Source organism: Diprion similis, chromosome 11 (genome assembly GCF_021155765.1).
Source record: "Diprion similis isolate iyDipSimi1 chromosome 11, iyDipSimi1.1, whole genome shotgun sequence".
NCBI classification, from domain to species: Eukaryota; Metazoa; Arthropoda; class Insecta; order Hymenoptera; family Diprionidae; genus Diprion; species Diprion similis.
The window spans coordinates 8,225,386-8,239,215 of NC_060115.1; the positions used below are offsets into that span (position 1 = coordinate 8,225,386).

General features: G+C 39.5%; 2 protein-coding genes across 2 annotated transcripts; both read left to right on the forward strand.

Annotated features, from left to right (window-relative positions):
• Positions 1-414: 414 nt before the first annotated feature.
• Positions 415-5,923, forward strand: LOC124412644 (protein lyl-1-like). Its single transcript, XM_046892691.1, has 3 exons — positions 415-607; positions 2,124-2,716; positions 5,715-5,923. Exons 1-3 carry the CDS (start codon positions 505-507, stop codon positions 5,841-5,843), a joined length of 825 nt encoding a protein of 274 aa, XP_046748647.1. The 5' UTR covers positions 415-504; the 3' UTR covers positions 5,844-5,923.
• Positions 5,924-10,218: 4,295 nt separating this feature from the next.
• Positions 10,219-12,277, forward strand: LOC124412645 (PBAN-type neuropeptides-like). Its single transcript, XM_046892693.1, has 3 exons — positions 10,219-10,481; positions 11,503-11,736; positions 11,843-12,277. Exons 1-3 carry the CDS (start codon positions 10,406-10,408, stop codon positions 12,058-12,060), a joined length of 528 nt encoding a protein of 175 aa, XP_046748649.1. The 5' UTR covers positions 10,219-10,405; the 3' UTR covers positions 12,061-12,277.
• The last annotated feature ends 1,553 nt before the right edge of the window (positions 12,278-13,830 follow it).

Sequence of the window (13,830 nt, forward strand, 5' to 3'; positions counted from 1 at the left end):
CGGAGCGAGAGATATGGAGGAATAAAGGAAAAGGCGGAGCTTCCGAAGCGCACGCGGACGAGCCGGAGTTGAGGATGAGGATGAGGCCGCGTATAGCACCTCGCGGTGTGGGTGTCACAGGAAAGTCATCGCAGATGGTTGCGGCCGGAGGATATTCATTTGTCATTCCGGGCATCGGGCGTATGTGCACAGACGGTATAGTTGGATCGTTAAAGTATCGTTAATTTTCCGTCCCCGTCGCTCGTCGAGCGGGCAAGTCGCCAAAGGCGCGAGTAGTGAGTGCACCGGTTAAAAGTGTCAAAATATGCGAATCCATTAGCCGGAGAAGACCAGCCGAAGATAAATTGGACTTTGCAGAAACGGATAAACTACCGCGTCAAGAGCCGTCGGTCAACTTTGACTGTCAAATGTCAAATTTGCGGTGACTTTACAGTGTGGACTAGAGTTGGACCCGCTCGGTGCCGCCGGGTAATTGATCGATCTTGAACAAAGGCGTGTTCCATAATGGCTGCCATGCTGGACGGATACGTTAATCAGCTTGATAATTATTACGCCCATAATCAGTGTTATCAACCGAACGCTTATCCCGCACCTGCACATCGCCAAGGTTAGTAAAACGCGTTGAATTGGATCGCGAACGTTTAGGTTTTTCTACAATCCCGGATTCTTTTATATCCGAAAACCAGATTTCACCTTTAACGAAAACTCGGGGATGATTTGGTTTCTCCTAAACTTGCATTTCGTTTCGGAAGAGATGACGGTAAAATACTTGAATCTGGGGGTTGCGGGTCTTCAGGGTAATTCGAAGAAAGTAGATCGCAATTTTCAGTGACTTACAGGGTAAAAGGAAGTAATTTGGTGCCAGGTTTTGTCAAAATTTCCAAAAGCAACCGTTAGACAATGATATCAAATTATTCGTAGCAGCATCGGGCAAACTATTTGGAGAGATTTTTACCGTAATATGTGCGTAAAATCGTGTACACAACGTCATAACGATCGATTAACGAAGTCATCTGAAGATTGCGTTACACAGAAATTTCACGAGTGTGAATCTACTAACTTTATTAATTTTTTCGTAGTAAAGTACCGAGTCGATGCAAAGTATTTAGGTATATTATGACGAGCGTAAACATAAAAACGTCGCGTCAAATGCTGTTCTCAAAATTTTGTACAACGCGTGCCAAGAGCTGTATAAACTTTATTCGAACGAACACTTTACTTTTGATACTCGAATTGCGAATTATAGAAAGAAGAAGGATGTCTATACAAAATTTTCATTTACGTAAAAGAAAATGTTTTGAACGCCCAAAACGTTAAGTAACTCATACTTCACACTTGAGATCGTTGAACGTGGACTCACGTCAGAACGAGATTTAACATTCAAAAGTATCGAAAAGTCCACACGGAGTTAAAAATTTTCGTTTACATTGAGGCGAAGCAGAAAAGTGTAATACATAAAGCCAAAAAAAAAGAAACTTTTAATAGAAATAAGAAACAGAGTGCTTACAACTCGTTCTCCTTAGCCATACACCAGTAATTGAAGTAAGTACAGAATGAAGAAAAAATCGGTTCTCCGGGTATTGCGGGCACGCGTCACGAGCAACTCGAGGGTGTTAAGCAGCCGGAATACCTACCGTAGAATATCTAGCGGCGCGGTGAGCTTTGTAAACTCTCGGAGTGACGGAGGCCAGAACACCTATCGTTTCCTCGCTACACAGGGTAGTGGTATAAACACGCTAGATTTCCAGCACCTTCGTAGCGTTATTCTTAGGCCAGAAGTAGATACGGTTCCTCCTGTAAGTCGAGGCCTAACTAAACCTACCTACTCTAACCAATCTTCATCAGCTCGTTCATCCCGCATACATATACGAGTAGGTTACATACTTACTTTGCATGATAGCGCCGTTCGGCTCGCACATCACACGATCATCATCCCAGTCGGAGTTTAACCTCGGTAAGAGTTGCACGACACGACGCGTTGTAAATCGGCCATTCGTTGAAGCGCCATTGAAATAGCGTAAAGATGCGAGGTCCGAGGGTAGCTTCTTCATCCCCTTTCGATTGGGCCCGATCCTTCCGATCCTTCGACTCGTAGAAAGACACTCTGGGCTGATCGGTTGCAGGTGGAAACGCCGGTGTCCCAGCCATGGACTGTCACGCTGTTCCCGATAGTTCTTACTGGAGTCCGATGGATGCGACGGGAATATCCGGGGGCAGTTCCGGCTCCGGAAGTCCAGGCACTTCGAACACTCCGCCGTGCCTGGAGGAGCTCGGCATAGCCGATCCTCCCGCGGCGTTTCACATCCACACTTACCACAACCAGAACCATGTCATATCCTCGCACAATCATTACGGGGCTGTCGGGTACCACGACCAGGTCGTCGACGGTCAAATTCGGGAGGACTACGCGCCCTGCTCCACATCGGCGGGCCAGGGTTCGTCCTTCAACCTTGAGACCCCGGTGAGACCGGTGAAGAGGAGGAACACTGCAAACAAAAAGGAGAGACGACGCACGCAGAGTATAAACAACGCTTTCGCTGACCTCAGAGATTGCATTCCCAACGTCCCAGCCGACACCAAACTCTCCAAAATCAAAACTCTGAGGCTCGCTTGCTCCTACATCGGATACCTCACCGCCGTCCTGGACAGCGACGAACCTCCGGCTACCTTCAGGGCGGAACTCGTACCCGGCAGCAGACGCTCCAAGCAATCCGGGGTGAGTTGAACTGTTAACCATGAAATTGGACTTATTGTTAGTAGGAGTGACATTGCGGGACGAAATGATGCGAGGTAAGTGGAACCAGACTGACACAGCTAAAGTGCAGCTCACTCCGTGCGCTGACTATAGACTGCACAATTTATTCACTGCGTAGATCTTTCGATGGTGAATCGGAATTTTTCGTCGTGTTACTATTTAGACAAATAATGAATCTGAATAAAGCACAACTTGTTCTTTGAACCATTTCAAAACTACATAGGTACTCTCTGCAGTGCACCAATTACGATAGATAAACACTGAAACCGGATTCGGATTGGATCGAAATCATTGACCTAAATTTGAATTCGATGTTTAATTTCCGTATCACGTGACTCAAGCTTATACAGCTACATATATGATGTTGCAAATGTGGCTAAAGGGACATACGTTTTGCATGATTTTGGAGAACCTTGTAAGCATGCAATACTATTGTTGCAAATTGTTTAAGTCTCAGCCAGACCGTGATGAAATTGTTTGGTTCTGTACCCCTTGAATTTTCCGCGAACCTTCTATGAGAAATAAGTCAACGCCGAGTTGGTGATAATTCAATTAACACCCTACACCGTGCGGAGACGAAAAGAGAGATGGATAAGAGCACTCTTGATTACTCTTCATCGGTGTAGGGTAATATCTCCATCCCTTGGGACCGCTGCGTGTCCCCTAAAATCGCAATATGTCGCGAAATTCGGAACGCCGGAGTCACTCAGGACCGGAATATCGTCTTATCTTGTTTTCTAATCAAATCCAATTATCCCTTATCTTCTTACCGATCTCAACGCATCGCACAATGGCTGTACCAATATCTCAGTCCAGAATCACTAACCATCTTCTGCGCCATAATTGCTCTGATTGGAAAGACATCGTTCGATCTATGATTGCAGTTTGACAGAAGAAAGCGAAACAGTTATTCATGGTAGAACGTGAAAGCTTTCGTAAATTTGTTCATACGCTGGATAAAGTGGATTCCATAATGAATTGCTGCCACGATCTCTTTCACTTTTATAAATACACATGACAGCCAATTCGATTTTTGGTATACATACCTACGATAACAATTTTATTATGATGTTCTATCTTTTTCAATAAGGTTCTCTGAAGGGAGAAAAAAAATGAACACTGTTAGCTCGAAATCGTTTATATACGCTTTTACAAAGTAGGTAATAACGGAAGAGAGGATAATAGTCAGACAACGAACGTCGGTCAAACGAGGGTGAAAAAAAGGAAAGAAAATGGTAGCTGCTTTGCTGACAGCTTGAAAATTACACTGATTATTCGGTACAGTCATTTCGAGTTGTTAAATTAGGGTATACCGCGGGGTCTGTTCAACGCTACTCTTAAAACGTCGTTAGAGGCCACCAACGCACGGCGGAAGTAGTATGCATCCCTATTGAAATATTTTTCACGTCTGTTATTTCACCCCGTTGCATGTGACCGCATGTATGAACAGACGTGTATAAAGTATATCCAATTAATTTTGCCAACATTCGGAACGTGGGTGGTTTTCCATGCTGAAGAGACAACGATTTTTGCATTGAAGAATTTAAAGTAGATCAATTCTGCAAAGGTATATTTATATATATACAATTATACGACGTAATAAGTCTGATTCAAAAGATAAGATATCTCTTCGGAAAATGTTCGAAAATACAAAATGTATATGGATAGAGTAAAATGAACGTATATACATACATATCTACAAAACGTGCCAATCAGCTGCGAACCATTCGCGTAGAGATTAGAAGGTGAAAAATAAAAGATGATCCTGATAGGAAGGAAGAAAAAAGTCGTAAAATGTTGGTGTGCATATATTCGAATTAAAACGTGGGAACCGGGTATGTATAACGTTGAAGCGAACGGAGGCAGCTGTGAGACTTGATTCGTCTTGGGCTCTACGAGAAGCTCGACACTTATTTCAAATACGTGTATAAGCTGTATGGAAAAAAAGTATGAACCAACCGTTTGTTTGCTTTGATAAGTATTGAAGTCGCGCACTTAGATCTCACTGAAAAACCACTCAATGCATATGGCGTCTTTATTACTACATACCTTATATAGTATATTATTTTAGCGGTGCATATCTCGCGCTATATACTTTATACACACCGTTTAGATAATGTTTAACGGATTTATAAATAGCGCAAACTGACGTTATTCAGCTACGCGCTTGTTTTCACATTTTTCATTATTTATAGGTATGTATATATAAAATTGTTTTTTTTGTTGTTTCGTGTAAAAAACAAACTAATAAAAAAAGGAATCTCACTTTTCTCAGAAAGCGTCTTGGAATATCGTCAAAATCCTTTCATTTCATAGAAATCTTTCTAATGATGGGTCTTCTGATTTTAAGTAAGACCCACTTATCGTTGGCCATTATCCAAAATAATCTGATATGATGCAAGATAGATAATGAAATATCGCAAAAAAAAAAAAAAATCATTCATTCATTCTTTTTCCAAAAGTTCAATTTCACTCACTCAAATAAATACTTAATTTTCATCGCACAATATCTCCATATTTTTTCCTTAAATATCTGTGTTTTGAGAATTACTCAGTCAATTTTCAGCTCAAAATATTAAAAATTCAGTGAGTTGTACTTTTTTCAGTCGAATGATACATCTCCCGATATTTCGTGGTTTCATGAATATTTTTTTCATGTTCAAAATTTCATTTAGCTAAACATAACTCATTTGCCTTAAAAAATAATAGTTAAAGAGTGTCCCCGAACTTTTCCAAGTTATTTGAATCGATATCTCAGTTTCTTCGCGATGATTTGTCACGTGGGGTCTCCAGCGACCCCGGTATGACACCAGTGTTATACACATAAGGTGTGCAATGTGCATCGTAAGGGTCAAATTAAGTCATAAATCATCTTCCTCATCTAACACTGAAACATGATTATACCAAAAAAAAAGGCCGATCGTATAAATTTCAGTTCAAAGTGTGCGTCTCGTTGCAGGCTGATCAAAGTCAGGAAGCGATATCTCAGGAACCCGGAGAGGAAACGAGGCGTACGAAAGGAAGAACGGGATGGCCTCAGCACGTCTGGGCCTTGGAATTGAAGCAAGAGCAACCTCCGGGACTATAGCCTAATTACCATGAACAGCTTGTGAATCACGCTACTTTATACGAATTGGGTATGTGACGAACGAAGTGGCGTGATAGATGATTGCGCAGATGCCAAAAAAAAAAAAATCACAGAGCATTCACGCTGTTTTGGAAGATTTAAACATTCTCAAAAGAAGTGAACGATTATTTGAAATCAATAAGCGCGATCACGAAGTTGATCCATATTTTTCTTAAATTGTTTTCTTCAACTTCATAATTATGTTTTGTCATTAATTTTGCACCCTGTGGAATTTCGGAAAAATGTTACCGTCAAAAAATTCCCTAACTCATAATCTTTACGATTTTTTATAAATCGTCGTGGAATTTGACCGTATATTCAAACTTTTCTGAGCAGTTTCAATCGTCCTAAGATTTGCTATAATTATGTTGTACCTGGAGGATTTTTAACAGCGTTATAACGTAGAAATTTTTATTACCTCTCTTAAATTTTTGAAAAATTAACAACTTTTGCGAACGGAGTTAGGTAAATAAATTTTCACGTTCATTCGGCTGGTTCGATAATTTTTTATTTTTCATCGATCCTTCCACTCGAAACGTCGGTAAAAATTATAATTCACATTATTTCTGTGGCATAGGAAAAGAAATAGCGGGCAGCTGGTTGAATTATACAAGGAAACATTTGTCATTGAATTTTCCTTCATAAATATCTCTGGCGAGCGCCAGTGAGACATAAATTATAAATTAACGTTAGGTGGTCCAGGGAATCCCTTTTTCCGCGGGTATCCCCGTGCAAGCGACGGTTGAGAAAAATAGACAGCGCAGAAAAACAACCTCGAAATAAACTAAAACAAACCATTGGTTTGAAGATTAAAGAAAAGGTCATAAAGCGAGCGAACGGATGTTCAAGCAGGTCCGTCTCACTGTGCAGCAATTTGTAAAAAAGTGTGCAGAATTCAAGTTGAAATTGGTCGTGAAATCGTTGCTTATTACGATAGTAAAGCATCCTTTCTGTTTTGAAATATTACTATTAACGAAGGGACAGAGTTTATGACGATGACACCTGATACCGCGAGGTTTAAATCCTGCACGTCAGTTTTTCTCCTTTACTTTCTCAACGAGACATCAATTACACGCGGGTTCTGGTAAATTCGATATCTCCGAGTCGTAATTACGAAGCCAAAAGTCTCGCAACGTTCTAATAAGTCATGAATTAATGTTGTTACCATAGATTATGTAATTTTTCATTTTTCATAGTTTCCTCAGCTGAATTGTTATCTAAATTCTATTTCATCGATGATATTTTGGCTCAACACTGAGAGGAAAATTTATTACTGTATAGTCAAGTCAATATTTATTACCTTGTCGTGTACCAAAATTATATTATCGATACACAAATATTGATAGCACATTTATTCAGGTCTGATTTATCGTTATCCAATAAACTTTTATACAGCTTCGTGATCGTTTACAGTATGAAGTAACAAATATACAGATATTTCCAAGCTTAATGCAATAAAAAAAATTCCCTATCGTTATAATAAATATTGACATCTTCCTCCTTCTCATCATCAACTTTTCTCGCGATTTGAAGTTTTGCAGAATTCCTATACAGGATTCAATCTTGTTCGAATAAAAATAATAAACTTTCGCAAAATTGAAATAACAAAAATTATCCCGCCGGATGATTTTTCAATAAGAATTATGATCACGCGATTCGGAGTTGAAATAATTAGGAAGCAAAACATATATTGCCATTTTATTACAATTCGTTGAAATATCAAATAATGAAACGCTCGATGAAACGAAATCAGTCGCATAAGCATATTTAAAAAAAAAAAAGAAAAAATTTAAATTCTCGAAGGTGTTGAGTCGGAAAAAATGGAATCACTAATTTATTTTCCTTCGTTCAGTCTTAATTTTCAAAATTCTACATAATAGATGTACAATTATAATATATTATAACTTATTTTTATCCACACGAAGAGCCAGGGCACGCCTGATTTGAAGTATAACTGCTGCATATACGATCATAAATATATGCCGATAGCAAAAAATATCTATGTATATGTATATTATTAGCTATCTATATATAATAGCAATTAAGTATTAAACCAATGTGTTATATAGACGTTAAAATTCGCATGATATCCGCCGAATATCATCGTAGACTAGCGGTTAATGAGTTTTTGAGCAAAGAGTTGACTGGTAAAAAGTGATAATATTCGCGGATAATATACATCGACATACATATATAAATTATAGTATTATTTAACTTATTTTCCATAATTATTCTTCATTTATGGGCTTTTTGATATTTATCGTGCAAACTGCGTCATGTGTATATATATATAGTGTATGTGTGAAATAAATGTGAACGTTACAACAGGCGTTCCGAATGTCTGAGAATTAATACGACAGTTTCACTGCTCCCTTGTACTCCCGTTTTCATCAACCATTCGAATCGAAGACTCGAGGCCGGAAAAAAGACAGAAATTTTTCCTCATCTCATCGCGGCCACCCCCGCACCCTAAACTTCGAGGTTGAGATATAAATCTGCATTCCAAACGGACGACACTATGCAAGGCATGCTATTATTAGATAAAGAAGTGAGGTTTTTCCTGTCGTCGGGTTACCGCCACCCTTATACTGATTATACGCACAGTATTCCGCGCTGGATACATACGTCCCCGTTATTTTAATTGCTCGCGTAATTAGGGGTAGTTTTTCATCGGCGGGCGGTACCTGGGACCCGTTTCAACGAGCACGCGGTGGTCTTTTGATGCCCGGCCGAAATACCAAAGGTGGGAATTTGTGTCGTTCGCTTCTATACTTGTATACGAGTTCATCCCGTAATTGGTAAAAGCGTTAATCTCCATTTATTTTCACTTGCATCGGCATACCGGTTGTCTTCTTATATTCCTCCCGTCGGCTACGCCCACGAATCAAACTAACGATATATCGTACATTCAGCGTCCCTTATCCGCCTGCATGGGAAATCCGACTCACGTCAGGTCTGACGTTAACAATGTGACTAATATGCAGGGAAAAATTTTTGCCACTGCGTGAAGAAGTTTACTCTTCCCCGTTTTTTTTTTTGTGGCACCTCCTAAACGAGTTACTTTTTTCGGTTACATTTTGCGTCAACAATTTTACAAACTTCAACCTGATAACCGTGTTGTACGATTATCATGACAGGTAATTAGATTCTATTTAATAATTAAGATTAAATTTTTGGGAAATTTATGACGCATAGAGAATACTGTGAGGAAAGAAACGAAGTATATAAACTAAAGATTAATAATAATTAATTGTAGGTATTTGTTATGTTGAAAAAGCTCGCTTGCAGTGTCGTCACTCCGTGAGCTACGGAGACCTAATGGTCAAGCGAGGAGAGTCGAAAGGATATTTATAGCGTAAGGGGTTGATTGGTTGATCCTCAGATTGAATTGGATAATTGACAAGTTTAACCCTCGACTGATAGCCGGGGAAAGCGTTACGCATAAATTCAACGCCTCGCGCGAATCTCGATGTTAACTCTGTTCATTCGTTACGCCGTATGGGGTATGCGAATACGAGGAGAAACCGACGTCGTCGACTTCCAATTGTTTTCGTTATCCCCCCGTCTCCCAAGCACAATTCCATTTTCAGGCGTTTTGATTTCCCTCGAAAAAGTTGTCAATTTCACTGACACCCGAAAATCGGCATGTCGATCATTCCCACAAAGCATAGAAAATACGTGTGTATGAAAAATATGTGCACAACTCACCGAATGTCGAGAAATCCATTTTCAGTCTTACTGCAACCCTCTGCTGTTCCTTCGTAGTTCACATTTAACACTGTGCACTGTAAACTCGAAACAATTTGTCTTTTATTTAAACACAGTGAGAAAAGTTCTCGATGCAAGGTCAATTTTAATAGAAAACCTTGTCATGTTTTGCACACCTACACTGCACACTCGTTCACAACGATTACGATTAGTGACGTATATTGAATGAGCTTTGGGACAAGTCGAGGGAGAAACGCATGCAGAGAACGATCAGCGGTAAATGAAACCCGGTGTTATTGGTGAAATTCTACGCGTTTCGAAGCAGAGTTACAAATAGTTTACAATCACAGACTCACCGGGTCACCTTTCTATCGGCTACGCGATTCTCGAAGCCAGTACGATGTACATACGAAGAAGAAAGTAAACAATAACGGTTTATGAAAATACGACAAGAGAAGCTTCTCGATTTGACTTTAAAAATGATTGATTTTGGGAAAAACTGCTCGTCAATTTCGAGTGGTCCATGAACGGTGATCTGCGAAGGTGTAGGTGTATCGGACAGGTTCGTTCTAAACTCGGTGGCTCTAATTCCGTATGGGCGACGCGAAGTCCCGATCAAATGGAGACAAATTACCATTGAGTCGAGATTGTCAATGTAGGGTAGGGGAAAGGGTGTTGTCAGCGGGGTGGTTTTCCTGCCCCCGTGAGAGGCGCCTCGGCAATCCTCCCCGTGAGATTGCGCCTCCTATATAACCTGAGGATTTCGTTTTACCGAACACCACTCGACTAAGAGGTTCAATCCAGTGTACAGCAGCATGATCCTCTTTACCAAGCATTTCTCTGTCTGTACGAGCTTCGCTCTCCTCATCACCTGCGCCACGGCTGAATACGGTAAGTCAAAAGTCGACGAGCCTCTTAGGCATATTCAACCTTGTTACATATTAACATGTGCCATTTTTTACCCGACCCAATTACCTCCGGACAGTGAAAATCAGTCTTACCAGAATTACATGCTCGGCTTCGTGATTTGCACTTCAGGGCGTAGAGTCGCGTGAATTGTTAACGGAATTTAGTTCTAGTCTTGTTTGACGATGTTATCGTGTAGCAATTCAACTACAGCTCGGCTAAGAAATTGCTGAAATCGCTTTTTCAAATGGGCGGCTAATTGCAAATCTTGTAGATACTTGCAGGCGTTGATTTGACAGTTAGACATCCGTATGTCACTGATTTAAAATCTTTTACAAGGAGTTGGTGCTCAATTCGAGAGGAATTTTGGATGTGAATCGTCGAGGATCTCAAGTCCTGTATGAAATAATAATACATCGTGTTAATTAATGTTGATTTAAAAGAAAACTTCGACCCGATGACATGACGAAAAGATATTCCCCACAAGAGGAGAATATTTATTTGTAACGATTTGTAATTGAAAAAAAATTACTCTGTAATATTACAGTATTATAAAGTCACTGTGAAAGTTTCAAGAAATTTAATAGACTCACTTGACAGTTCTACCTACAGAAAATTTTTGAATGCTAAATGTTCTTTAGTAAAATAAAAGACGCGGTTTTCGCGAATGCTTTACCGAATGAATTTTCAATCTAAAATTCAGTTGGTATCAAAGTAAGTGTAATTGTTAAACAAAAATTTCAATACCTATAACTATTAACACTAAAATAAGTCAAGAGTTGCATATTTTTTCTTCAATTTTAGCACCTTCTTATCCATGAATTTCAGTCTTTGTGATGAACGTATGACGAATAATGATGACGACGTAACTGTTAAAAAAAAAATCAGAAATAGAATTACTAATTCCGGATTATAGATTACCGCAATTCGCAAGCCGTGTTACATATAATATACATATACTTACCATTGTATCGGGGCGACCGAAATGATAATTAAAATTTTCCAGACACCAGAGAAACCGAATTAAATGGCGGCCGATTACCGGAGGAAAATAGCATGTGCTCGGGAACAAGCTGCGCGAAGCGAAGTCCCCTGAACGGTGCTGCTGGTTCAATGTGGTTCGGGCCGCGTCTCGGCCGCAGGCGAAGATCCGACGAGAGGCTGGACATGGACCCGGAGGAGACGAACGCGATCGCCGACGTGATAAACGGTGCGCCCTGGGCCTTGGTTTCCATCCCAGGTGAATGTCGACTTGCTCTTTTTCCAGTTTCTTCTGCGAGAAACTAATCGGTTGGGATGCGTGATGCAATTTCCCATTTTCATTTTCCTTTCCTCTTTTCTTCCAGGAGGCAAACGTCACGCTTTGCAGGTTTTCACCCCGAGATTGGGGCGGGAATTAGGTGAGAATTACGGGTTCAATTCTCTGTCCGGCGACCAGGGCGGGAATCAGGATGACATAGAGCAGCGTTCTCCACCTTTCGCACCGCGTCTTGGACGTCGTCTTCCCTTCGCACCTTCGCCGCGTCTGGGTCGCGAGCTTCGAGCACTTTTCCAGAAGGTCTAGATATGTCCACACGTCCAGGGATTCCTGCTCCGGAACCCCTGAATTTAGTCCACTTCCGTTGTAACATAATTTTACATTGATTGATATAATTATTATAATTAAATGGTATATTACACGATTATACTGTATATTAGCCGTACTATTACCTATGTGACAACCTCTGTAATGTGTAATCAAACGCGATATTGCAATAGAAAGTTGAAAATTAAAAAGAAAAATGCATTTTGCACAACTCGCAAACGAAATATAATTACATCCGTAGAGAACGTGACTTGTATAACCCAAGAAGTAAATATGTAGTTAAAAATATACGTATGTAACTCATCTTACGGATAATAAACTTTTATCAAGAATTTATCTTTACACTATATAATACAATACGTAAAATAGCGGATAAAAGTGGGAAAATGACGAAAGGATTGAAACGAATGAGACAAAAAAGGAGTGAAAAAAATACTGTAGGAAATGATCCATGGACCGGAACTGCACCGTGCAGCAGTGGGCCATGTGGCCATGTGTTTTGGGCGCGAGTCATAACCGTAAAACACGAATCACCAACACGAACAGATACCAGGAGGCAGCCACACGCCCAGCGCTCGCTACTATTTCAAGTCTTAACTTTATACTTTACAGCTCAATATTTATTTATTCGAGCCTTGAGTTGTTACGACGCGCTTCTCCCCCTGCTTCGTGAATTTACAGTGACTACCCACGAATTTGCTTCGCACTAAAGTTCGAGGATGTTGCATATTTTTCGCCGATATTTGGAAGGTGAACCGATTTATTTGGCATTTCTTTTTAGTGCTTTATTCCATCCCCCGATTTCTTTTCCGTATTATCAAATATATGAATATGAAATATCTTTCAGCGTGCAATAATTCAACTGGACCAAATAATGCCTTAAATATCTCGAAATACACTGTAGACTTGGTTTTGAGAGAAGATGAAGATGATTTGAGGGAACATTACATAGCGGAAGTTGAGGCGACCATAAAGCTTCCAACGACTTTATACACATTATACATACATATATCATAGTCGTACCTGCGAGATCGGGGGTGTACACCATATTATACGCCAGATGTCTTATACGGTGTATTTATTATTTTAAGCTCGATCTTATTTTAAACTGTGGGCTCAGGAAGATAATAGTTTTTGCGTTTAAAACTCGGTCTCACAATGTTATTATCTGCGTTAACCTGCACCGCACACCATATCTCCACGACGTATATTACGGATTCATAATTTTCTGGTACACGTCCGATGGTTCCACAGAATTAACGTCTGCCAATATCGCTTTGGTATTTGTGTAATGTATAATTATGAAAAAATAAAATTTATCCTCGGATTAGTCTCGTTTTTTTGGTTTTTATTATATCATTATTGTTATTATTACCATTACTTTTATATTCACAAATGCTATATATATATATATATATATATAGCATTTGAGAATATATATATAAGAGAACAGAGCCAGATGCATTAATAGGCGTGTGATTTACCCATCATATAATACCTTGCTATTTATCACTTAAGTATATACTACGAGAATTTTCTTTAAAATGCAAATGTTTTTGGATTTTTTTTCTTAGTTACTTCACTTTTTCTTCTTTTTTTTTTAAATACATGTACATACATGCATATATATATATGTATATATGTACACATGTATGTATACGTTTTCTAACTTACATAATAATATTTACATTGTATAATGTCGTTAATCGCATTCAATTAACTGCAACGTTATAACAGTCACTCAGAATA

Bases quoted from the DNA above. Each gene is read 5' to 3' on its own strand.
- LOC124412644 (XM_046892691.1), top strand. From the start codon at position 505: ATGGCTGCCATGCTGGACGGATACGTTAATCAGCTTGATAATTATTAC. The intron at 608-2,123 runs GTTAGTAAAACG...GATCGGTTGCAG, and splicing joins CGCACCTGCACATCGCCAAG to GTGGAAACGCCGGTGTCCCA. The intron at 2,717-5,714 runs GTGAGTTGAACT...GTCTCGTTGCAG, and splicing joins GACGCTCCAAGCAATCCGGG to GCTGATCAAAGTCAGGAAGC.
- LOC124412645 (XM_046892693.1), top strand. From the start codon at position 10,406: ATGATCCTCTTTACCAAGCATTTCTCTGTCTGTACGAGCTTCGCTCTC. The intron at 10,482-11,502 runs GTAAGTCAAAAG...AAAATTTTCCAG, and splicing joins CTGCGCCACGGCTGAATACG to ACACCAGAGAAACCGAATTA. The intron at 11,737-11,842 runs GTGAATGTCGAC...CTTTTCTTCCAG, and splicing joins GGCCTTGGTTTCCATCCCAG to GAGGCAAACGTCACGCTTTG.